The 24,152-nt window shown below is 50.9% G+C and overlaps 1 protein-coding gene across 3 annotated transcripts in view; it reads right to left on the bottom strand.

Annotated features, from left to right (window-relative positions):
• The window catches only part of Pxn (paxillin), a 45,955-nt gene extending 27,090 nt beyond the window's left edge, over positions 1-18,865 (bottom strand). The window contains exon 1 of one of the 3 annotated variants that reach the window (XM_076922542.1): positions 18,680-18,865. In XM_076922542.1, coding sequence (XP_076778657.1) covers positions 18,680-18,692 — 13 coding nt within the window. In that variant the 5' untranslated portion in view covers positions 18,693-18,865. The remainder of the gene's footprint in view (positions 1-18,679) is intronic. The other 2 variants (XM_076922545.1, XM_076922544.1) reach the window with 2 other exon arrangements.
• Positions 18,866-24,152: the final 5,287 nt, after the last annotated feature.

The following is a 24,152-nucleotide window of genomic DNA, read 5'->3' as shown; positions in this document are numbered from 1 at the left end:
CATCCCTCACAGGAGGCAGCCTCAGTAACTCAATACTCAGTTGGTGGCCCCAATACTTTCCACTGAGCACAGGAAGAATAAAGACACAGGGTCTGCACCAGACAGCACTACGTAGTGGGAGCGGGGAAGGGGGGGGGGAATCCAGGTAGAGGTAGGAACAACCTGGGAAAGGGTCAGGACAGAGAATGAAGCCCAGAGTGCAAGTCCCAGCATGGCAGAGGAGAGTCAAAGGACCACAGCCTGCAGAGTCTGGACTTCCAAGGACTTCCACAGAGGGTAGTTAGTTGGCAGGGGCAGGCAGGCCCAGGCCTGCCTTAAGACTGCTCAGCCAGTGTGTACAGGATGGAAGGGAGGCAGGGCACAGTCGGAAGAACAAACGTTGCCGTGCTCTAAATGAAACAAGAAATCAACCAGACCTGCTGACTGGGTGGGTGTGGAGGAAGGATGCCTCCCCCACGTGTCCTGTAGGAGGACAGACAGACAGCCACCAGCTGAGACGGAAAAAAACAGGAGGAAGCAGATCCAGGGGCCTGGGCAGTAATTTGGAAAAAGATGGTGCCCTACTACCAGTTTGTCTCCTGCTGAAGATGGGTCATTCTACTGCCAGGCCTTGGGAAAGTTCCAGAGGCTGTGCGTGCCCTGCTCCAAGGACTCTCAGAGCACACAGGGACACTAGGGTCCCCTCTCTCTGCCTGCTCCAACTACACTGAGGAAAGTCTCAGTAGTCCACAGGCTCTCTTCCAGGAAGAAGGCTCAGCCAAGCACGGTATCGGGGGCCAGGTCCTTCCTGCTACAAGCTGACCCCAGAGGCCCTTCCAGGACATAATCTCAGCCCCCCATGGCTGACAGACACCCATGTCCAAGCCTCAGCTCAGCTGCTGTAACAAGGTTACCCCTAAAAGGCCACTCTGTAGAGGAAGCATAGACCGATAGACTGTCCTCAGCCTCATGATTCAGGCTGGTTGACTTGCTAGAAAGATCCAACCAGGAGGACTCAGGGTACCAAGTCACAGTGAGTGACCAAATCGCACAGTGAGTTCAAGCACACACAGGTACATACATGTGCCAGCTCCCTCCAGGCCTCTGTGTCTGCCACCCTCCTCCACAGACCACCCTCCAATCTTGTTTACCAGGTGAAAGCTTGTCTTATCTGCTGAATCTCACACCTCGGTTTCCTTTGGCAACACAGGACTGTAAGGTTCAGTTTGTCTACCTAACGGAACAGGAATGTGTTGGCCGGGGACGTCTTGTTAGAAGCTCGCAAATATTATCCCGGAACGGCCATCTCCTTAAAAGATGAAAGCCTTTCTAAATGTCCATGTTTGTTACAGCAATGCCACCCAAGACAACCTGTTTCCTCTAAACGTCCACGCTAAGTAAATGAGCTGGAACAAGTAGCAGAAAGAGCCACTCGTCCCTGACCTGCCTCTGTACTCGGTTTAAGGCCCTGCTTCTCCCAAAGCATCAGCTCTTAAAAGTATGGACTGTGTGTTGACATCCCTCAGCTCCTGAACAGCCCAGGGAGGGCAGGGGCAGCACGCTCATCACATCCCTCGGCCCCCTGAGCACTGCGCAGAGCCTAGGACAATCAGATGCTCAGTGAACACCACAGAAGGAAGGAGCTAATGACCCTGGCCAAGCCTCTTGCTGCAGCAGACGTCTGCCCTTTCTACCTCAGTTCAGGCCACCTCCTGACCCTTCGTGAGCACCCCACCTCCTGACCCTCCGTGAACACCCCACCTCCTGACCCTCCGTGAACACCCCACCTCCTGACCCTCCGTGAACACCCCACCTCCTGACCCTCCGTGAGCACCCCACCTCCTGACCCTCTGACCCTCCGTGAGCACCCCACCTCCTGACCCTCTGACCCTCCATGAGCACCCTACCTCCTGACCCTCTGACCCTCTGTGAGCACCCCACCCCGACTCTCCGTGAGCACTCAGGATACATGAAGCACAGAGTAGGGGAGCGTCAGAGAAGCGGTCTCTCCGTCCTGATACAGGACATGCTCCATCTACTGTGATCTAGGACTACTCACTCTCTCCAACCACACTACCCCTCACTCTAAAAAAAAAAAGAGGAAGGAAACCGGAAAAAAAAAAAAAAAAAAAAGCCAAGGACCACTTGACAAGCCTCTGCGGCCGGACCATAGCCCCTTGTGGGGACTTAAGGTTTCAGCTCACTGTGTGGCCTGCCTGGCTTCCTTCAGAGTGGGGGAGGGGAGCTTGATGCTCAGGAATGTGGGTACAGGCCTGGCGCTGAGGGGGAGGGCACTGCCCGGCGGCAGCCTAGCGTCCGGAGGGGCTGGTCACACCTATCCTGGTAGGCAGAGGACAGCAAACACGGTGGCTGAACTGTGTTTTAGGAACCGCACGCTGCTGGAATGCCTGCATCTCCCGAGGGCTGTGCAGCCCAGCCTGCCCCAGAAGGTGGGTCTGGGTGAACGGAGGCCTCGACCAGGGAGGAAGACATTGTTTTACACCAGAAACTGGAAAGGATAGGAAGAAAAAAAACGCTAAATTCTCTAGAATGTTTTGTTGTTTATTTGGTTTTGGTGCGGAGGACTGCACCCAGAGATCTACAGGTGCCAAACTTGCACACTACAATGAGGTACGATACCAGCCGCCCCCACGCTGCCCACCCGTGCAAATACACACTTGTGTATGTGTGCATGCGTGTGTGTGTGTGCGTGCGTGTGTGTGCGTGTGTGTGTGTGTGTGTGTGCATGTGTGTGTTTGAGGGGGTATCACTAGGTAGCTGTCCTGGAACTCCCTCTGTAAACCTGACTGGCCTCAAACCAAGAGATCTACTTGCCTCCTGCCCCCTGCCTCTGCCTCCTGAGTGCTAGGATTAAAGGTGTATGCGGCCACCGCCACCACCACCAGGCAACTGAGAACAAATTTCAAAGGGCAGACAACACTGTGTGTGTGTGTTATAATGTATGCAGGGGCAGAATTATGACAACAAAAAAGCACAGGGAGAGAAATGAACATCTACTATAATAAGACATTTTTTAGATTAAACAACATGAATATGGTTTAAAAGCAACTGATAAGTTAAACCTGCAAATAATTAAAATAATAAACCAATGAGTTCTAGCTAAGTAAGACTAGAGAAGAGAAAACGCAATCCTAAAAATAATGATCCCGAAAGGTAGAAAAAAGAAGGAACAGAAGGTGTGAGCAGGCCAGGCAGTGGTGGCGCACGCCTTTAATCCCAGCACTTGGGAGGCAGAGGCAGGCAGATTTCTGAGTTCGAGGCCAGCCTGGTCTACAGAGTGAATTCCAGGACAGCCAGGGCTACACAGAGAAACCCTGTCTCCAAAAAAAAAAAAAAGAAAGAAAGAAAGAAAGAAGGTATGAGCAGAGGACAAATGACAGACCGGGACCTACTTACACCACTGACAGGCAGGACAAATGACAGACAGACAGGGACTTACACTACTGACAGTTAGTTAGAGGTCAAAGCCTACAACATAAAGTTAAATGTCATCAGACTAATTAAAACTCGACTTTAATTATGCGGGCTATAAGAAACAAACTCTGAAGATAAAGACAGATTCAAAAGCGACGTGGCGAAACTCCCACGCTGGACAGGCCGGCGGCCAGGACAGTCCATGGTGGAAGCCCTGGGCAGCAGTGGGTGGGTCTGCTGGTGATACTGTATCCCGACCTGGATGCTCTAGATACCAGCTTTTACTGTGTAGACCTTACCCCCAAGTTATCCAGGATTGGTTAATAAAGATGCCTACAGCCTGTGTAGCTGGGCAGAGGAGAGGAAGGTGGTGCTGAAGGACCCCAGGTCTCCAGTCTCAGGGAGAAAAGAAGGAAAGGGCGGCCATGAGGGTCAGCCTATCAGAATGGGGCAAGGGAGATCTTGGGGTTATTGACAGGAAAGACAAACAGCGTTGATATCTGCCCAGGGTTGATATCTGCCCAGCTCCAGTGCTGCTAAGGCTTCTTTTTTTTTTTTTTTTTTTTTTTTTTTTTTTGGTTTTTTTCAAGACAGGGTTTCTCTGTGTAGCCTTGGCTGTCCTGGAACTCACTCGATAGACCACTCTGGCCTCGAACTCAGAAATCCACCTGCCTCTGCCTCCCAAGTGCTGGGATTAAAGGCGTGCGCCACCACCGCCCGGCGCTGCTAAGGCTTCTTATACATATGTCTTTTGTTTAGGAACAAAATGATCTAACACCCAAATTATTTTTAACACAACTCTGCTCCTCCCTCCAAACGTGTCAGAGTATAACTGACACGACCTGTGTCCAACCCAGGTTGGCACTTGAGAGACTGATACAGAGGAGTCCCTCGAGCCTAGGACTGCAAGGCCAGCCTGAGCAACATGGGGAGGACCTGTCTTCCAAAAGAAAAAGTTAAAGTGGCCCTCTGAGGAGGACACAGTGGCAGCTGGAGGGAGCTCTTGCCTGCAGTCATTCACTGCGGCCCAGAACAGGTCATTCAGAGAGCCATGCTGCAGCCGGCTGTGAGAGACAGCACGGAACAGGAGTGACAACTCATCCAGTGACAATGACTTTATGAGCCACAATGCCCTCCCCCCCCAAAAAAAAAACCCACCCTGGAGGAGGCGTGGGCTGACTTACTCAGAGACTGGAGAGTCTCTCGAGTTCAAGGATCAGTTTGGAAGCCTACCACAACAAAGGAAACTCCCTGTGAGAAAGGCTGTCAGATGTGGGATTGTTTCCAGATGAGGGTCTGCAGCCGAGGCCCCGATCCGCTGTCCCCTCGCTGTGGGACACATTCTACACATTATGCCCATCTGCAGAGCCAGGCGTCCAGGCTGAGGTCATCTCTGCAGGTGCACCCAACAACTATTTTATTAAACTGAGGAGCAAGAAAGAAGGGGGACGGGGAAGGAAAAGGACAGAAAGCCCGAGGAGCTTCTGTTAGTCACACACAAGCTAAGACTCCAGCGTAAAGAGACACACTGTAATTATGTCAACCTGAAGAAGTAACCATTCTACATGTGTGTCAGGCAATAACAGGGCTCCAAGCAGCGGAAGCAAGAAGTCTCAGAGCTGAAAGGGAAAGAGAAACAAAGTCAGAGAGAAAAAGTAAGGGACTCAAGAACTGGCAAGAAGACAGGGTTGTTAGTGCCTTCCTCACTGAGGCATGGGGGAGGAAGCCGGCTGGCAGCAGAAAAGCTGACCCCACCCACCCACCCAGCACCACCCCCAGGCCCAGCAGCTCACACTTGACTTTTCCGGTGTCCTGCTCCCTCCTAACTTCATAACCTGGTTCAGACACACTCCCTTCTCCCTCCTGTGACTGCCAGGGCCCCTGCCTTAAGGCAGCATTGCCAGGCAAGCTCCAATCGACCCACAGAAGACTTTCACATGCACAAAATATACTTGTGCATGCGCCCCAAAATGTCCTCCCCCAACGCCAGCCACCCCCTCCCTCATGACAAGTGGGAATCAAAGTCCAGTGTGACCAGAGGTCACACTGTGACAGCAGAGAGGGTCTGTGTAGGCCTGCAGGTTAAAACACAATCCCCAAGCTGGGTGGTGGTGGTGCAGGGCTTTAATCCCAGCACTTGGGAGGCAGAGGCCGGAGAATTTCTGTGAGTTCAAAGCCAGCCTGGTCTACAGAGTGAGTTTCAGGACAGCCAGGGCTACACACAGAAACCCTGTAGCTGGCAGAAGGCAGGGGGACGGATGGAAGGACTAGGAAGAAAGGGGGGGAGGACAAGGAGGAAGAGGAGGAGGGGGAAGAGGGAGGAGGAAGAGGAGGAAAAGGAAGAAGAAGAAAGAAAAAAGAAAGAAAGAATAAAAGTAACAAACAGCAGCTGATGTATCCCAGCACCGGCTTAGTGCTGTCAGGCCATGGGTTCAATTCTCAGCACCGCCAACAACAGACACAACATAAGTCCGTCAAGTCTGTAATCCCAACACTGAGGCAGGAGGATCAGGAGGTTAGGGTCATCCTTGGGCACACAGTGACTCCTGTGACTCGTGAAGATCCTCTTTCAAAAACAGAAACAGAAGGACTATCCACCAACCCCTCTGAAGCCCAACACATACACAAGGAGAAGTTAAGGCCCTCTGACTTAAGAAGGCGAAGCCAAGTGACTCCCAGTTCTGGGAGCCGAGAAGGGCTGTCAGCATCCAGCTGCCACAATATTCAGGGAAAATGTCCCAGGCAGGCAAAGTAGGGAGAGGAGGGTGTACAGGACCAGGAGAGGACTGAACCAGTGCACTGAACAAGGAGAGGATGATGCTCAACAGTCTGCCACAGCCACAACCTGCACACCGAGCCCTTTTGTGAGAGGATGACCTTTGACACCCTGGCCCACACTTGGCCTGAGGATGGGTGAGGCAGTGAACAGATGACCTGCCTCCTGGCCAATGGTTGTACTCCACAGGCACAAACAGGATGTTTGGAAACTGATGACTAGAGAGACCTCAGGAAGCCGTGACAACCACCTCCAGGTGTCACTTGCTTGTTCCGGCCTGACCCCTTCAGCCAACCAACTTCTAAAGACCGAGAAGGGGCAGGAGTTCTTGAACAGCTCAGGACTCAGCAGTAAAGGCCATCTGAGGTAAAAAGGCAGGAGAGAGCTGCCACGGGTAGTGCAGCAGCTGCCTCAGCCCAAGCATGCAGCCCGGCTGACATTCAGGGGAGTGAAGAGACCACACATCCACTCCTGCGGCAGAGAACTTTCCTGGACAGCCAGCGGACGACCAAAAGAGCTCAGACTGGCAGCCAAGGAATGAGTGTGGAGGTCCAGGCACCGTAGCCGCTCCTTCACACCAGCCCCAGAGAAGCCAAAGCAAGGCCGCTGCCCCAGAGCTCATCGGGACGAGAAGGTGCCCTGAGCAGCCGAGGAGCCAGGAGGCCACAGGCACGGAGTGTGACCACCAACACTCCCATTTCTACCCGAGGAAGAGGAACGTTCCTAGGAACTGACAGGAAAAGCTTGTTCAGGATGCTACACCACTCTAAACCTGAACAGAGCCCAGGGTAGCCCCCAAGAAGATCAACTGCCCTGAGATAAGATGGCCCCTGGGCCAGCACCCATGTCAGGCCTGTGTCCAGCCACCCACAGCCATTCTAAGTGCCTGTCCTGAAAACAGCATGCCCTCTTTCCCCTTTTAAAATTTTTAAAATTTATTTATTTGTATGACTATTCTGCCTGTATGTATGTATGTATGTATGTATGTATGATGTATGTATATATGTATGATGTATATATGTATGTATGTATATATGTATGTATGTACACTACTTGCATTCTTGGTGCCCATGAAGGCCAGAAAAGGACACTGGGTGTCTTGGAACTGGAATTACAAATGGCTGTGAGCCATCATGGGGGTTCTGGGAACCAAACCCCAGTCCTGTGCACAAGCAGCCAGCACTCTCAACTGCTGAGCTGTCTCTTCAGACCGTGTTGTTTTGCTCTTTCTAAGACAAGGTTTCACTCTGTATCCCAGGCTGGCCTGGAACTCACGGAAGTGCCTCTGCCTCCGCTACCCAATGCTAGGATAATGCTGTATGCACCACACCCAGCTGATGGCTCCCTTGCCCTCCCTATGCTTAAGACGCCTCGGTGGCCAGCATACTCTGGGAGGTTTCATGGATGTCACAGCCCAAGGCTGAGCCGGAAATGGATCCCAGGAACAGCTAGCTGTAGCAGCTCTCAGAAACCAACGTCAGGTGAGGGGTTAGCCAAGCTAAGGAACAACGTCCTTCTCTGCTCCCTTCCCCTCTAAGCCACCAAAGAGGCTCAGGAGAACAGGAGAACAGAAGCACCACATAAGGAAACCAACTTCACACCGCCAGCACTGAGGTGAGACCTGTACACCTCCAGGGCACAACACCATGGAGCCAGGAGGTGGCCAAGTTATGTTCTCTTAGGGAACCACAAGTCACAGTCTCCAGGCAGCTGGAGAGCCCAGTGGGCACAGGCGTACTGGTGCCCATTGCCAAGGCCACAGATGTGTGGTAGAAGTTTAAAACACTGAGGGTAACGCCAAGGGCCAAACCCTGGGGTAGAGTCTAGACGCCTCTAGGAGCCAAAGTTAATCGTTACCGTTGACCCAACACTCAAGAGGGTTTTAAGCCGGGTGCCGTGGAGTATCTACCCCTATAACACCAGGACTCAGGAGGCTGAGGCAGGTGAACTACTCCGGGCTTGAGGTCATCCAGAGCTACAAAGCAAGACCCTGTCTCAAGAAACAAAAAAATGGGGGCTGGAGACATGGCTCAGTGCACAGGCTGCTCTTCCAGAGGACCAGACGTCGAATCCTAGAGTCCACATGAGGGCTCACAACCATCTATAACTCCAGTTCCAGGGAATCCAATGCCCTCTTCTGGCCTCTGCAGGCATGAAGTGCGCGTGTGCGCGCGCACACACACTCACACCACACACACACACACACACACATACACACATACACATGGGCAAAACCTTCACACACATTTAAAACATTAGAAATGACTGGAGTGGTAGAGGCAGAACACGACTTTAACCCCCGGCACTCTAAAATAAATAAAATAAATTAAAAACAAATGTCTCAACAGAGAATAAAGTGCTGTTTCAGGGGAAGTTCCTGTTTTCTGGATGTGCGGGCAGAGGCTTAGGTACAGAGTGACCTGCTGAAGCGGCAGCAGCACCACCACCACAAATCCAGACGAGGCTGGGGAGTCTCACCACCCCAAACCCAGAGAAGGTCACTCCATTGGGCCAGAGAGGAAGCGGTTTGCTGGAGGTCTAGACTCACAATGGGTACCTGCAGTTCTTGCCCATTTAATCATCCATCGCCGTCAGATACTCATCTACCTAGCAACTGCAGGGAGCACAGAGCAGGCCGTGGTGGCTGGCACACTTGACAGGCAGCAGGCCGCCCTGTCCTGAGAAGCTCACAGGAGGAGGACAAAAAGAAGTCGGGGGGGGGGGGGGGTGTTGCTATTTTTTTGTTTTTGTTTTTCTGGTTTTGTGTTTTTGGTTGGTTTTTTTTTTTTTTTTTTTTTTTTTTTTTTTGGTTGTTTGTTTGTGGTTGTTTTTGTTGCTGTTGTTTTTTGGTTTGGTTTAGTTTTTTGGGTTTTCTGAGACAGGGTTTCTCTGTATAACAGTAACAGTCCTGGCTAGCCTGGAACTCTGAACTCACAGAAATCTGCCTGCCTCCTGAGTGGTGGTCCCCGGTTTATGGCAGCTGATGGTGGTGCATTCCCAGAGGCAGGCAGATCTCTGAGTTCAAGGCTAGCCTGAGCCTACAAAGCTACATAAGGAATCCCTGTCTTGAAAAAACAAAGTGGGGTGGGGGGTGGGGGGACAAAGAAGCAGGGTTTTATGCCAGTTGGTGGTAGAGCATGCCTTTAATCCCAGCATTTAGGAGGCAGAGGAAGGGAAATTATAAATTTGAGGTCATCCTTGGCTATAGAGCAAGTCTGAAACTGGCCTAAGCGTCAAGATTCTGTCTCACCCCAACCCCCACGGGAGGGGAGCTCAGAAGGAGAGGGCTGAGCCCCAGAAGCCCTAGCCTAGGTCAAGTTCCCTCCTGTGGTCTTCACGGGGTTGAGGGTGTCCCCACACCCAAATTCCTGTAAGCTTCAGTTCCACTTCCTCATTTGTAGGTTGGGATAACTGCCTCCTACCTCAAATGTTATGTCCACTGTCTAAACAGAGGCCAAGAGCAGAGCAGAGCAGAGGGCCATGCACACAGCACCCACAATAGCTGAGGCCTCCGAGAGAGAGACTGGAAAGGAAATGAGCTGGATCTTTGCTGGCCTGCAAACCGGAAGAATCTGGACAATAGAATCCACGTCAGGGGTGGAGACAGAACTCTGGGAGTTGCCAGCACAAAAGTTCTAAAAGGGGTCATGGAAGCAGATAAACAAGGGGAAACCAGCCCAGAGAAATCTTCAGGGGAAGCAGGGAGGTGCTCCCACTCAAGAGGCACCTACGGAGAGAAGTGACCAGGAAGGTTCTGTAGAGACACGTGCAACCGAAGGGGAGGCAAAGAAAACACACCCACTGGGGTAGGAAGTGTGTCAGCAAGTGGGCAAGGATGTCCCAGGCTGTGTCAAAAACTGAAAAAGAGGAAACCAGATCAGGGGCCAAGACAGAGACAGACTGGGACCGAAAGGTCCCAAGGGACAGTAGGCCAAACTGATGCCACTGGGTGGGGTCAGGGTCACCCATGCCGGACAACCAAAGTTCAATCCGCAGGACCCACAAAAGAAAGGGGAAACTCAAAACTCAAGCAAGGTATCTTCTGACCTCCACACACATTCTGTCTGTCTGTCTGTCTGTCTGTCTGTCTCTCTCTCTCTCTCTCTGTCTCTCTGTCTCTCTCTCTCTCTCTCTCTCTCTCTCACACACACACACACACAATAAGTAAATGTATGTATTTATGAATAAATGTAAGTAAATGAATAAGAGTGATTTTAAAATTAAAGGCACTTCCCTGAGAAGGGGCCCATAGGAGGCTCCGCAGTTAAAACCACTGGCTGCTCTTCCAAAAGATGCAGGTTCAATTCCCAGCAATGACATCAGGTGGCTCACAGGGGCCTATACTCCAGCTCTAAGGGATGTGACCGCCACGTCTGGCCTGTGTAGGCACTTGCATAAAGTTGGTGTACATACAGACAAGCACAAGCGCTCACACACACACACACACACACACACACACACACACACACACACACGGTAAATAAAAAATAATAATCAACCTGCTTAAAAAGGGGAGGGGGGCTGGCTGTGAGGGTAAACTGTAAACAAAGTGTTCTCGGAGGGCCTTCTGCTGTGTGCGCAGCATCCACCCTGTGTTCTGTTGGCATGTCCTCCACAGCCGGCCTCCAGCAGGGTTTCTCTATCTCAGGGTCAGAAGTTCCATGGCTCATTCACAGAGGCACACTGGCCCTGGGGTGGGGTAGCTCAGTAGCAGAGGGCATGCTTTGCAAAGGCAAGGCCACAGGCTGGATCCCCAATAACACAGGAGATGTACCGATACCCAAGAAAGACTGGGGCAGCCTGAACGGAGCTCCCTGACCTCCATGAGGAAGGAGCGCCCCAGTGGCTTCCGCCCACCTTGCTCAGCTCACCCAGAGCCTATGATTCAAAACAGCTGGAAACATATACCCCGAGCTCCTCAACAAGAAAACAGACCAGAACATGGCTGCTTCTGCCAAGCAAGTTCTGAATAAGCTGCATTCCATTTCATTAAAACAATTACCTGAGCTCCAGCCAAGGATTACATAAAGCTTCCTCCAGGCCCCATCCCCTCCCCCATAAAACACACATCAGGGCTACTCGGGAGATCGGCAGTATGAGGCCTCATCCACATCCAGGCCTGGTTAGGACGCCCCCACAATCCCCTCCCAAGCAGTCATGCTGATGGACAAAGACCCAGTCCTACCCCACCTCCTGCCATGAGCCACTGACTTCCAGAGGGCCTGTTGATAGCTCAATAGGTTTTGGCGAGGCACAAGGGCCTCAGCTCTGCCTCTGAGCCAACAGGGCCCCTAGAGCTAGACTCTAGTCATCCACACTACCACTGTCACCAGCCAAGAAGCTAGAGGCCCAAGGGGCCCAACTTTGACTCAGTACACTACACAAGAGGGACCTGAGGAATGGAGATTCCAGGAGAGCTGAGACTGCTGGAAAACCGGAAGGGCCAGACTAAGCTGCAAGTAAAAGCTAGGGCCCCATGCCCACAGGCTAAAGACGTTACCATGTGAGGCAGCTGAGGGAGCGCTGTGCCCTACCTCCCCAGCTGACAATATACCTCCTATCTGGTTCTCTTCCCACCACCAACAGGCCCAGAAGGCCAACACAGGCAGACACAAGCCAGCACCCCCCACTGCCCTACAACTCAGAGTTCACCATGGAAAAGGTGCCTTTGAACTCTTTTCCAATACCTGTCATCTGTGTCTAAACACGCGGAGAAACTGAAAACCACACAAGCGTGTACCTACCACTCAGATTCAGACATGAACACTCGGCCACCCCATGCAAATGTATGGGACATGCTTTCTACGTGCACACATATCCACATACGTGCAGGTATAAACCCATGTACAATCGGCCCCCTGCATGGGTGCTGTATCTACAGATTCAACAACGGAGGACAGGGAAATACGGAAAACACTGCATCTGCTAACTGAGCACAGAATTCTTTCTTGTTCTTCCTTCCTAAACAACCTAAACAAGGCAGTACAGTCACCAATTACAAGCACTGACATCAATCAGGTATTCTAAGTAATCCAGAAATGCTTTAAGCTGGGGGAAGGGTCCATGCATGCAAATATATGTTCATACGTGCAAGGGTCTGAGTCCATGTGGAGATCAGAGGTTGAACAGGGTGGGGTTTTCCGTTATTTTTTTAAATTGAACATTAATTTGTTGGGGGAGGGGGTAGTACACTGAGACACATGCTGCCACACATCTGTGGAGCTCGGAGGACAATCTGTAAGAGGGGGCTCTCTCCTTGTACCACGTAGGACCTGAGGCTGAATTCTGAAGCTAACCTGGACTATAAGGCACTATCTTCAAAAAAAAAAAAAAAAAAAACCACATCGGGGTCTGAAGGTTCGGAGCACTGGCCGTCCCTACAGAAGACCCAGGTTCGATTCCCAGTACCCACGTCAGTCCACGGCAGCCTGTAACTCACTTCTAGGGCGTACATGGCACATAGACATACATGTAACCAAAGCCCTCATACACATAAAGTAAATAAATGCTAACAAATGTATTTTTAGAAAAAGCGTACAAAGGTGCATTTATAGGGACCTGAGGATGAGGGGCCGGGACACACTGGACCTGAGGATGAGGGGCCGGGACGCACTGGACCTGAGGATGAGGGGCCGGGATGCACTGGACCAACCAATCCCCTACAGATTCCAAGGATATGTGAGACTTTGAGTTGTTTTGTTTTGTTTTGTTTTGTTTTGTTTTGTTTTTACTATATCATTTAAAACTAAAGCCAGGTGTAGTTGTATACCCTTCTAATCTCAGCCCTCAGAGGCAGAGGCAGGCAGATCTCTTTGAGTTCAAAGGCCAGCCTGGTCTACATAGTAAGTTCCAGGAAACAAACAAACAGTGTAGGCTTCATGACACTCCTACTTTCCCCTAAGAAAGATGATCCCACAAACCACAATACCACAATCACACCAGAAATAAGCATTAAAGGCCATCTTCAAGGGAAGATGGGGCCATTGGGGCTGTGGGAGGCCTTCCCAATGGCATATCTGCCTGCTACTGGCCGGTGTCCGAGGCCTCTCTAGGGAAGCCAGCGCTAAGCCCCACTGGTTAGGCAACCAGTCAGCTGGAAACCTACCGGGTGTGACTGTCTACTGAGGCCAGCCATGAGGCGAGCGGAGAGGGGCTTACACTTGGAGAAGAAACAAACCTCAGCCTTTCCTTCCAGTGAGCTGTTTAGTCAACATCTCAGCTTTGTAATTCTCCCACCCACCCCCCTATTTCTCCTATCCCCACAGACACCCCATTCTCTTTCTTCACTCAGCATTTTCTTTCTCCTTTTGAGCCTGGGTCTCACTACGGAGCCCCAGCTGGCCTGGAGCGCCTTATGGAAACCAAGCGGGCCCGGAACTCACAGAGAGCTGCCTGCCTCGGCCTCCAGATTACTATGGTAAAGGCTTAGGTCATCACACGAAGCCCACCATGACACTGTTAACAGCTTGCCCACTAGAAACAAGTGTGTCAAGTGACAGAGAGTGTGTGCACCCGAATGAAGACAGAGAATGTGTCCGTGCAGGATAGGCCAGGACCTGTGGCTCAGAGAGAAAAGCTGCTGCCCCGGAGACACTGACTTCTGGCAGCTGGACTCTAAGCCCACAGCTCTGTGTCAAGGGTACAGGTGACTGGGACGGTGGCTGGCGAGGGCTGAATGGAGGCCTCTATCTAGCAACAGCCACCAGTGCCATTCAGCTCCTCTTGAGTCCCCATGGAAGGACCGAGGGAAGAGACGAACAGAAAAGATTTCTGGAGCCAGGCCTGGGGACACAGACCTACAATCCTAGCTAATCCAGAAGCTGAGGCAGGAGGTTCACATGTTCAACACCAGTCTGGACAACAGGATGAGACCCTATCTAAACAACAAAACGAAAAGAAAGTCAGACGATGGTGGCGCACAACTTTAGTCCCAGCACTGGGAGGCAGAGAAAGGTGGATCTCTGGGACTCCCAGGACAACCAAGACAAGGTAGACCCTATCTCAAAACAGTTATCTACATGGATGGATGGATGGATGGATGGATGGATAGATAGATAGATAGATAGATAGATAGATAGATGATAGATAAGTAGATAGATGATAGACAAATAGATGACAGATAGATGACAGATGATTGACAGACAGATAGATGAGATGATACATAGATGATAGATGGATAGATGGTAGATCAATCGATCAACACAATTTCTACTCTACAGTCAGTCGACCTGGACTCGACTCCTGATCCTGCCCCTCACTACCTGTAGCACCCGGGCGAGGGGCTCACCCCCCCGTGTCAGTGCCTTCCTTCAGCAGTGGGTAGTGGTAACTACTAAGAACAAGAGAGCTTATTCCGTAGGAGCTGTGTGGCAGACATTGGTGCGAGATGCCCAGCTGTGCTTGCACGAAAGTACAAAAGAAATGTCTCGGGAGCGAGCTCTGCACGTGTGGATTTTAAAACAGCGTTCTGCGTTGTCACAGAGCTGTGCACGTGGTTTTTAAAGTGTTCCGTACGTGAGACCCGGTGGCACTCATCTTTAATTCCAGTACTTGGGAGGCTGAGGCGAATCTCAGTGGGTTTGAGGACAGCCTGGTCTACATAGCAAGTTCCAAGACAGCTACAGCGGCACAGAGAAACCTTGACTTTAAAAACAATTTTTTTTTAAATGTGCCCCATAGATGTTATTTTTATTCATGAAGGCCCTGAGCCCAGAGCAGCCTCAGTAAAAGGCTGTGTGATGCCTGGAAGAAGTTCTTCAACACCTCTGGCCTCGAGACAAGGTAAAGACCACAAGACGCTCCACCAGAGATGAGCACACAGGAAAGAGGCCACACAGGGCCGCAGCAAGTGTTGGCCATTGTCAGACCCTTCCAGCCAATGACTGGCCCGGTCTCTGCAACACACGGCCACCCCTGAAGAAGCAGAAAGAAGGAACACGCAGCGTTCCATCAGAAAACTATCACCCTCTGCATGATAGCCGTGGTGATAGCCTCGCCCCGCCCAGAGCCCACAGCTTTCCATCCTATCCATCCCATCTGTGGTGCCCTTATCAGAAAAGGTTATCTGCAATCAAACAGAACCTAAGGTTTGAATCCAAGCCGGGAATCCTTACCAGCAGGGCACTGCTGCCCCACCACTAGATGTCACAGGTCTAGCCTCTGCCCTGGCCCAGGCCTAACACACAGAGGTACCACATACAGGCAAGCCTTAAGGCCAGATTTTCCATGGAGACTAGGCAGCTCTGTAGCCCGGAATGCCCCAGGCAGCTCCCTGACCCCCCCCAGCATCACCCCCAAACACAATGAGGCTCTGTTTTCCAAAGGGTCAAGCCTGCTGAGGAGCTGAAATGAGACATGTCCAGATTCCAGCAGACTTGACACTGCCAACAGCTGGCTGTGTCCTCCATCATGGAGGAGAGGGCCAAGCTATCAAGCCATTTCCTGGGGACCTCCCAGCCTAGCCGGACAGAAACTTTAGAGGTAACTATCAGTTACTCAGCAGGCCTCTGGGTTCACTCCCTGATTAGTATCAGCTCCTGCTGCTGCTTTACTGATTAAGACAACCAGATCCAGAATTGGACCAGTCTAGGTTCAAACCCCAGCCAGCTCTGCCATAGAACATCCCAGCTCAGGTTTCTCCATCTGAGAAAGAGAGAGGAAAAAAAAAAAAAAAACTCCCTCTCAACTGTGGTAGTAAAAAAAAAAGTGCTGTGCACAGGGCCTGTCTCCAGCGGAGCAGGAGGGATCACTGTCAGGCCTCACTGTGGTCACGGCCTCCCCAAATACATTACCAACGTGAACATGGAGAGAGAGGAGAACCAGGGCAGGAAGCAGAACCCGAGTGCATCTGTGTTGTGAGCACTCTGTCCAGGAAACTCCGGCCAGAACTTGAACAGAATGAGCTCTGGGCCAAACCAGCGTCTAAGTTCTAATGAGAAAAGCCACCAAAGAGCTCAAAACGCAGGGAACGAGCGGAGGGGGCAGGACTCGCTGTGTTTACATTTTTTTTTCCTGCAAAATGAGCTATAAATTTGTAACTTATTAAACAGCACATGGTGACTCTCTCACTGGCCACTATGAAGAGGGGAAGAATCCTTCAGTTTATCTTTTTTTTTCTTTCTTTCTTTTTTTTTTTTTTTTGTCTTTACTTCAAGCCAAAAAACAGAGCTATCATGGAGGTACACACCCCACGGCCTTGCCACAGGGAGATCACCTTAAACTATCGCCCCACGTGAAGTGACCAGGAGGTTCGGGGTTGAGATCTCTCTTGAGACACAAATAAAAACAAGAGGGCCGGTCATCGTAGCCCGTCCTAACTTAGGAAAACAGCTGACGGGCAGGGGGGCAGGGAGCCGAGCAGCCATCCAGACAGCTGACTGCCTGGGCTGAGAAGCAAATTCTTCTCCCCTCCTGCACATCAACTCCCCCAACTCTGAGCTCCGGTCAGCCAGGCAGAACGGCCCCCTGAGAGCTCAGACCAAGGAAGTGGAGTAGCATGGATCAAGCAACTGGCGAGTCTAGAGAAGGCAGCAGAAGTCACAGGTGGCAGCCACCACCAGCTGCCACCTCTACTGCCAGCGCCTGCTCGCCCCCTTCTGGGGGGGGTAGGGGGGGAAGGAATGTATATGTTTGTACACAGGAGCTGCCCAGGGACCAGGCTTCCCTTCCGGGCACAGACTTATTTGTTTCTTGGCTGTGCAGCCTTGGGTCAGAGAATCAGCCTCTCTTGGTCTCTTCCTTCTCGGTTTGTTAAAAAGAGGTAATGGTGGTGGCAATGGCTGTGGGGACAGGACAAAGCCAGGCATGGGTAAGTAAGTACTCACTCCATAAACAGCCCATTTCGCTCCCTGCAGTCCCCAGTCTGCCAGAACACACTCTTTCCTTTCAAAGACAACTCAGTGTGCTGGCCCTAAATGGAAGACAGTCAGTCAGAAGCCGGGAATTCCGGACTCTGCAGTGACTACAAAGACTTTCTCAGTCCCTCAAACAGCACGGGGACTGTCCAGAAGCAAGCAGGGTCCTCAAGGCATCTGAGGTGCTGTGACGAGGCTTCAGCTCTAGTTCCCACCAGGGGAAACACTGTCGCTCTCAGATGCCTCCTCCACAGCACACCGCCCCGGCCTCTTTTTGGCTTAGGTATTTTTATGTGGAAGAATATAAAAATGAAAAATACCTGCCTGGAAGCTACGCCAACCTTGAGTGCGTTCGGAATGTATGTGCCAAGCCTGACCCAAAGGCGTAACTATGCTTGGCAGCGGGCCCACTCCCTGAAACAAGCAAGACCAAACAACCCCCTCCCCCCTAGCTCCAGGATGTTTCAGGGGCTCCCTGGTCCCACAAAAAAACTGCAGCCAGTGACTAGAAACGCCCGGTCTTAACTTGGTACCCTGTGCTGCTTGAGAGGACCCCTCAGTCTTATCTAGTGAATCTGCTCCTCAGAGCCAGGGACACGGATGGCACCAGTGGCCACACAAGCCATCCACAGTCCAGAGAGTGAAGACAAGGCTCCTACAGAGAAGGAACTTATCCCACACACACCTCCTCAACTGAGGGGCACTACTGGGAGAGAAAGACAGGGAACTCCTTCACTCTGGGATACACAGGGCATTCCTAGAACCCCTGAATCAACTCCCTTGGGTTTAAAATCCACTTCCAGGAGAGTCTTTCTTTCCTCTGTCCTAACAGCAGACCAAGTGTGGACTGAAAAGAACAGCCATCGGGCTCTGATAACACGAGGACAGTGAAACTCTGTTCTGGGTATCCTGTCCTCTTTACCTGTGCGACTTCCAGCAGTCCTGATGCTGGGGGTGGGGGACCTTGCCAGCCAGGACACGTTCAGTGATGGCCACTGCCTGAGGCCCATTCCCCTGCTCATTCCTCTGGCATTTCACCAGGGTCTGGGAAAGGTGGGTGAGAGGCGGGGAGTCATAAGCCACCACCCCCCAAACTTGCCTTTCTAAGTTTAGACTTGAAGGAGGAGGACTGATCTTGTAATACAAGGTGACTAGACTTGAAGCAGTGGGGTGGGGGGGTGTCTATGCAGTAGCCCGGGACACTTGTCATTAGAATGGGGGTGTGGTCCTCACAAGCTCTTCCGTGGGCTGTGATATGAAACGGGTGGGCTATATCCCTGAAGCGGGGGCGGTCTGTAAAGTAGGAGGTGGCCTGGAGGGTACAGCGGGGGAAGGGGGCTCATAGAAGAAACAGCCTCTGAGACCGAGTCCGTAGGCAGCCGCTCTGAGGTGGGGGTGGGGAAGCGGGGAAGCAAACTGAGGGTCCCGCAGCTGAGGAGGTCTGCCCCGGAGAGCGGGGCGCCTTTCCACAAGGCGGGTCCCTGAACCCCAGTGTGAGATCGGGGGTCCTCAGGCACCGCAGCGAAGAGCGGCCCGCACAGCCCCGGGCTGCAAGCACCGCAGCCCAGCCGGGCGCCAGGGTGGGATCGGCGGCCGCCGGGCCCCGGCCGCTCCGCCCTCCGCCTCCGGCACTCACCGAGGTCGTCCATGGCTGGTCCTCAGACGCCGGTCCCCGGCTCGATGTCGCCCTCGCTGCCCGTCTCGGGGCTGCTCCTCGCCGCCCCGCAACTTTTCCGCGTCCAGCCTCGGCCCGGAACGGAACCCGCTGCCGCGCTGCCTCCTCCGCCACTGCCGCCGCAGCCGCCGCGCGCGCCCGAGGCAGGCTGGCCACGCCCCCGCGCGCACGCTGGCCACGCCCCGCCGCCGACCGGGAGCACGCCCAATCCCGCGGGGGGTGGGGGGCGAAAGCTGAGCGTGATGGTGGCGCCCCCTGGCGGCTAAACGGGCTGGAGGCTTCTCCGGGCCATGAACCTCTGTTCAGTCTGACCGACCTTCTGGCAGATTTGTCACTCGGTGAGGGAGTCAGATTTGTCCACCTGTCCCTCTATTAGAGTCCCCGTAGGTCACCTCCCAGGAGGATTAAATAGGCTTGCCTGGAGCCTTGGGACGATCCTTGGGTTGCCCTCTGTACTGATGGCAGTGACAATCACCCCAGAGTAGAATCCGAGACGTAGTTTTTGTGAAACAGGATTTCTTTGTACCTCCAGCCGACCTGGAACCTGAGACCTTTCTGCCCCGGCTTCCTGACTGCTAAGATCTACAGTGTCTGCGACCAAGTCTGACCCCAGATCCAGTACTTCGGAGGTTATAAAACCTTTCATTTTACCCCTTTTTCCGCTTCTCCCTTCCTAGAGACTGCCAAAATTCTGCACAGGACAGAGATACCCCACATTACAGAAAAGCAAAAACTACCAAAATGTCATTCCGGGAACCTGGCAAGGCTGCCTAGGGGGCTCTGGTCCGCTACTCTTAGAAACTGGATGATAAAAGCCTGGTGTCGTAGCTCAGGCCTATAATCTCAGCTAGTTGAGAGACAGGCAAAATTTCAAAGGTTAGTCTGGACTACAGAAAAAGTAAAGGCCAACCTGGGCAACTTATGGAGAGACCTGTCTTAAAATTTCAAAACTTTGAAAACTTTTTAAAATAAACACACACATACTGAGTGTGGTGGTACAAGGCTATAATCCAAGAATTTACTAGCTAGAGTCTCTTGTCAATCAGGAGTTCAAGGTCGTTCTTATTAACACAGTCAGTTCAGGTCAAAGCCAGCCAGGGCTATATAAGACCTTGTCTCAAAACATACATACATACATACATACATACATACATACATATTTACATGCATGCAGCAAGACCAGCCCAACATAGTGACATAGGACTTTAATCCTAACCCTTAGGAAGTAGAAGCAGAAGAATAAAAAATTCAAGGCCATCCTTGGCTACATATTAATTATGAGGCTAGTCTGGGCTATATAAGACTCTATCTGAAATAATTGATAAATAAAAATTTAAACTCTTGGCCAGGCATGATGGCACATACATTTAATTCCAGTACCCAGGAGGTAGAGGCAGGTGGATCTCTGTGAGTTCCAGGACTGACAGAAAAACCCTGTCTCAAAACAAAAAACAAAACAAAACAAAACAAAAACTTTTTTTTTTATCTCAGTGACAAAGCACCTGCCTAATGCCTGAAGCCCTGGGTTTAATCTGCAGTACTCCCACTCCTAATAATAGAGAGAAAGAGAGTACTCTGGTGGTTTGAATGAGATTGGACCCATAGGCTTGTATATTTGAATACTTGGTTCCCTAGCCTGCGGAACTGTTTGAGAAGGACTGGGATGTGTGGTCTTTGTTGGAGGAGGCGTGTCACTAGGAAGCAAGCTTTTAAGTTTCAACAGCCTATTCTCTGTCTGCTTCCTTTTCATAGATCAAGACCCAAACTCTCAGTTATGGCTCCAGCACCAAGCCCAACTGCCTGCTGCCAATGCTACCCACCTTGATGATCGTGGGCACACCCATGGAAACTGCAAGCTTCTGATAAACTGCTCTATAAACTGCCTTGATCACGGTGTTTTGTCACAATTGAAAAGGTAACTAAGACAAGTAATTTAAATAAAAATAAAGGAGAGAGGCTGGTAGTAGCCTGTGGACTGTATATGAAAACTCCCGCACACACAAGTTCAGCTCCCTCTTCTTTCTCAGGAATGAAGACACCAAGTCCTTCTGCGTCAGACCAGGTTCTCCAGGCAGACAGAGATCAAATTAGGATTCGATGCTTGTGAAAGACCAGGAGGAAGTAAACAGGATGGGGCAAGCAGAAACTCAGAGCCCACAAACACAGAGCAGCCCACCAGAGAGCCTGGACACCTGGATCCCTTAGCAGAAGTCCAGTCTGGAAACTGCCTGCCTCGGGAATACTCAGAAAGATGCAGTCTCGACTCAAAGTCCCTGTGTCTTGAGCTGACCCTAGACCTGGAGACCAACAATACCACTGAGCCACAGCCCAGATCCCCAGTGAGCACTGGGAACTAAACAGCATCCACTAACCACAGAGTGTGAGCCACAGTTGCGGGGTGGTGGTGGTACAGACCTTAGTCCCAGCCCTTGGGATACAGAGCCAGATGGATCTCTGTTAAAGGCCAGTCTGGTCTGCAGAGCAAGTTCCAGAACAACCCAGGCTACACAGAGAACCCTGGGGGGGTGGGGGGTGCACTTTGTAATTGACTGGCTGCAAAGAAACCCTGTCTCTCCGGAGGGTTCACTTTATAACTCTGACTGGACTGGAAGTTGACTATGTAGCCAGACTAGCCGTACTCACAGACATTCATCTCCTTCTGCTTCCTGAGTTCTGAGCTTGAAGGCACGGATCACAACACACAGCTAGTCTTTGTTTTATTTTTGTTTGTTTGTTTCACTGACTGGTTTGGTTTTTGATTTTTGGTTTTTCAAGACAGGGTTTCTGTGTGTAACCCTGGCTGTCCTGGAACTCATTTTGTAGACCAGGCTGGCCTCGAACTCATAGAGATCTGCCTGCCTCTGCTTCCCTTGCGCTGGGACTAAAGGTGTGCTCCACCACTGCCTGGCTGTAAACTGCTATCTTTAAAAAGTTAAAATTAGGGGCTGGAGACATGGCTCAGTGGTTAAGAGCACTGACTGCTCTTCCAAGAGGTCCTGAGTTCAGTTCCCAACAACCACATGGTGGCTCACAACCATCTGTAATGGGATCCGATGCCCTCTTCTGGTGTGTCTGAAGACAGCGACAGTGCACTCATACACATAAAATAAATAAAAATTCTTAAACTAAAAAGTGGTCCGAGTGGTGCTTACCCGTAATCCAGCTCAGGAGATGCAGGCAGGAGGAGCAATGCAAACACAGGCTGCCTGATCTGTCTATGTAGTGACTTCTGGGATAGCCAAGGCTACAGAGTGAGCATCTGTCTTGAGCTGATGAGAGTATGAATTACATGTATTAAATGAGTGTATGGATTACATGTATTAAACACCCATTCATCAGCAATGTCCTAACTGACTCTGGGAAGACAGAGGGAATTAAGGAAAAAAAATTTGGGAGAGTAAACTCCTGGAAGTCACACACTGTAGGGAAAAGGTTTCAACAATAAGGATCCCGCTGGGGATTATGGTCTTGGGCATGCTAGGCAAGCAGGATGAGGGGGCCACCAGAGACCCCAGATTTGAGTCTCAATGCTCACATGGCTGTTAATATCTGTCTGCCCTCTTCTGGCCTCTGTGGACACTGCATGCAGGTGATACACACACATACATGCAGGCAAAACACACACATAGCCGAAAAATAAATCTTAAAAAAAAAAAATAAACTAAGAGACAAAATTAAAATTATTTATAATCAAATAATGTGACCAGTAGGCTTTTATACTATTATCTTATTTTGTTATTGTTTTGGTTTAGGTCTCATGTATCCCAGGATGGCCTTAAAGCAAACATGTATTCAAGGATGGCCTTGAACACTGATCCTCTTGCTATGCAAGAGTGCTAAGAATGCAGGTGTGGTGCACCATTTCTGGGTCTGTGCAGTGCTGAAGACTGAACCCAGAGTTTCGTAAACGCTGGGCAAACACTAAACTGAGCTACCCAGCCGGGCGGTGGTGGCGCACGCCTTTAATCCCAGCACTTGGGAGGCAGAGGCAGGCGGATTTCTGAGTTCGAGGCCAGCCTGGTCTACCGAGTGAGTTCCAGGACAGCCAAGGCTATACAGAGAAACCTTTTCTCGAAAAACCAAAAAAATAAAATAAAATAAAATAAAATAAAATAAAATAAACTGAGCTACCCAACCCCCAACTCCAGTTTCTAGATCAACAGTACCTGTGGGTCTCGTCGATCCGTTTGGCACGCTTTCACAGGCGTTGCCTAAGACCCTCGGAAAACACAGTTATTTTTGATTCATAACAGTAGCAAAACTACAGTTTATAGAGTAGCATAGAAAATGATTTTATGGCTGGGGTTGCCACAGCATGAGGAACTGTGTTAAAGGGTTAACTGCATTCCGAATGGTTGAGAACCGACGACGCTGTAGATCGGGCTTACTGGGCACGCGACCTAGCAGTGCTGAGGGGTGTGCCTGAGCCAGCATTTATTTAACCAACGCCTTGGTTAAATGGAATTCTCTCCTCGCCGGCTCCGTAATTAACGAGGCTGAGGAGACCTCCCCTGTAGCTAAATCTTGGAGCATAGTCTTCAAGAAGGTCATTGATTCCTACAAGCGGAAATGCTGGGTCAGAAGTTATACGTAAGGGGTGTGGATGTGTGGCTCGTTGGGAGACCTAGATAGCTCGGGCTTGCCTAGCATGCCCAAGACCAAACAGTGGAATCCTTAAAAGGATCACATGGCCCTATGAGGGAAGATGAGTCACCTCCAACACTCCATCCTCAGTCGCCTCTGTATCAGAGCGGCCCCCGTGTTTGCCAGGCACACCGCCCCTGAGCCTCTATCGCTCCGCCATTTCTACTTCTACTTTCTGTTTTTTCTCTCTAACTATTCTGTCATCCTCCTGCGTGGGCAATTAATTAACCTTCAAATTGAACTGGATGCTTCCAGCAAGAAGCCAGCACCATAGCTCTTATTTATTTATTTTCCCAGCAAGAAGCCAGCACCATAGCTCTTATTTATTTATTTTCGTTTTGGTTTGGTTTGGTTTTTTTTTTTTTTTTTTTTTTTTTTTTTTTTTTTTTTTTTTTTTTTTTTGGCTTGTTTGTTTCTTTGAGACGGGGTTTCTCTGTGAAACCCTGGCTGTCCCGGAACTCACTCTGTGGACCAGGCTGGTCTTGAACTCACAGAGATCTGCCTGCCTCTGCCTCTCAAGTGCTGGGATTAAAGGATACCATTGCCTACGATTTTTTTTTTTTTTTTTTTTTTTTTTTGGAAACAAAGTCTCACTATGTGGCCCTGGCTGGCCTGAAGGAAGTCCCTGCGTAGACTGGACTGACTGGTCTTGAACTCACAGAGATCCACTTGCCTCTGCCTACTGAGTGCTAGGATTAAAAGGCGTGACCCACCACGCCCACCCCACAATGTCATCGTTTTTAAAAGCCATTTTACTGAGGTATAATTTGTACCTAATGAGATGTAATTT

Source organism: Arvicanthis niloticus, chromosome 24 (assembly GCF_011762505.2).
Source record: "Arvicanthis niloticus isolate mArvNil1 chromosome 24, mArvNil1.pat.X, whole genome shotgun sequence".
Lineage (NCBI taxonomy): Eukaryota > Metazoa > Chordata > Mammalia > Rodentia > Muridae > Arvicanthis > Arvicanthis niloticus.
The sequence above is the reverse complement of the archived record's forward strand: the minus strand, read 5'-3'. Positions and strand labels throughout refer to the sequence as shown.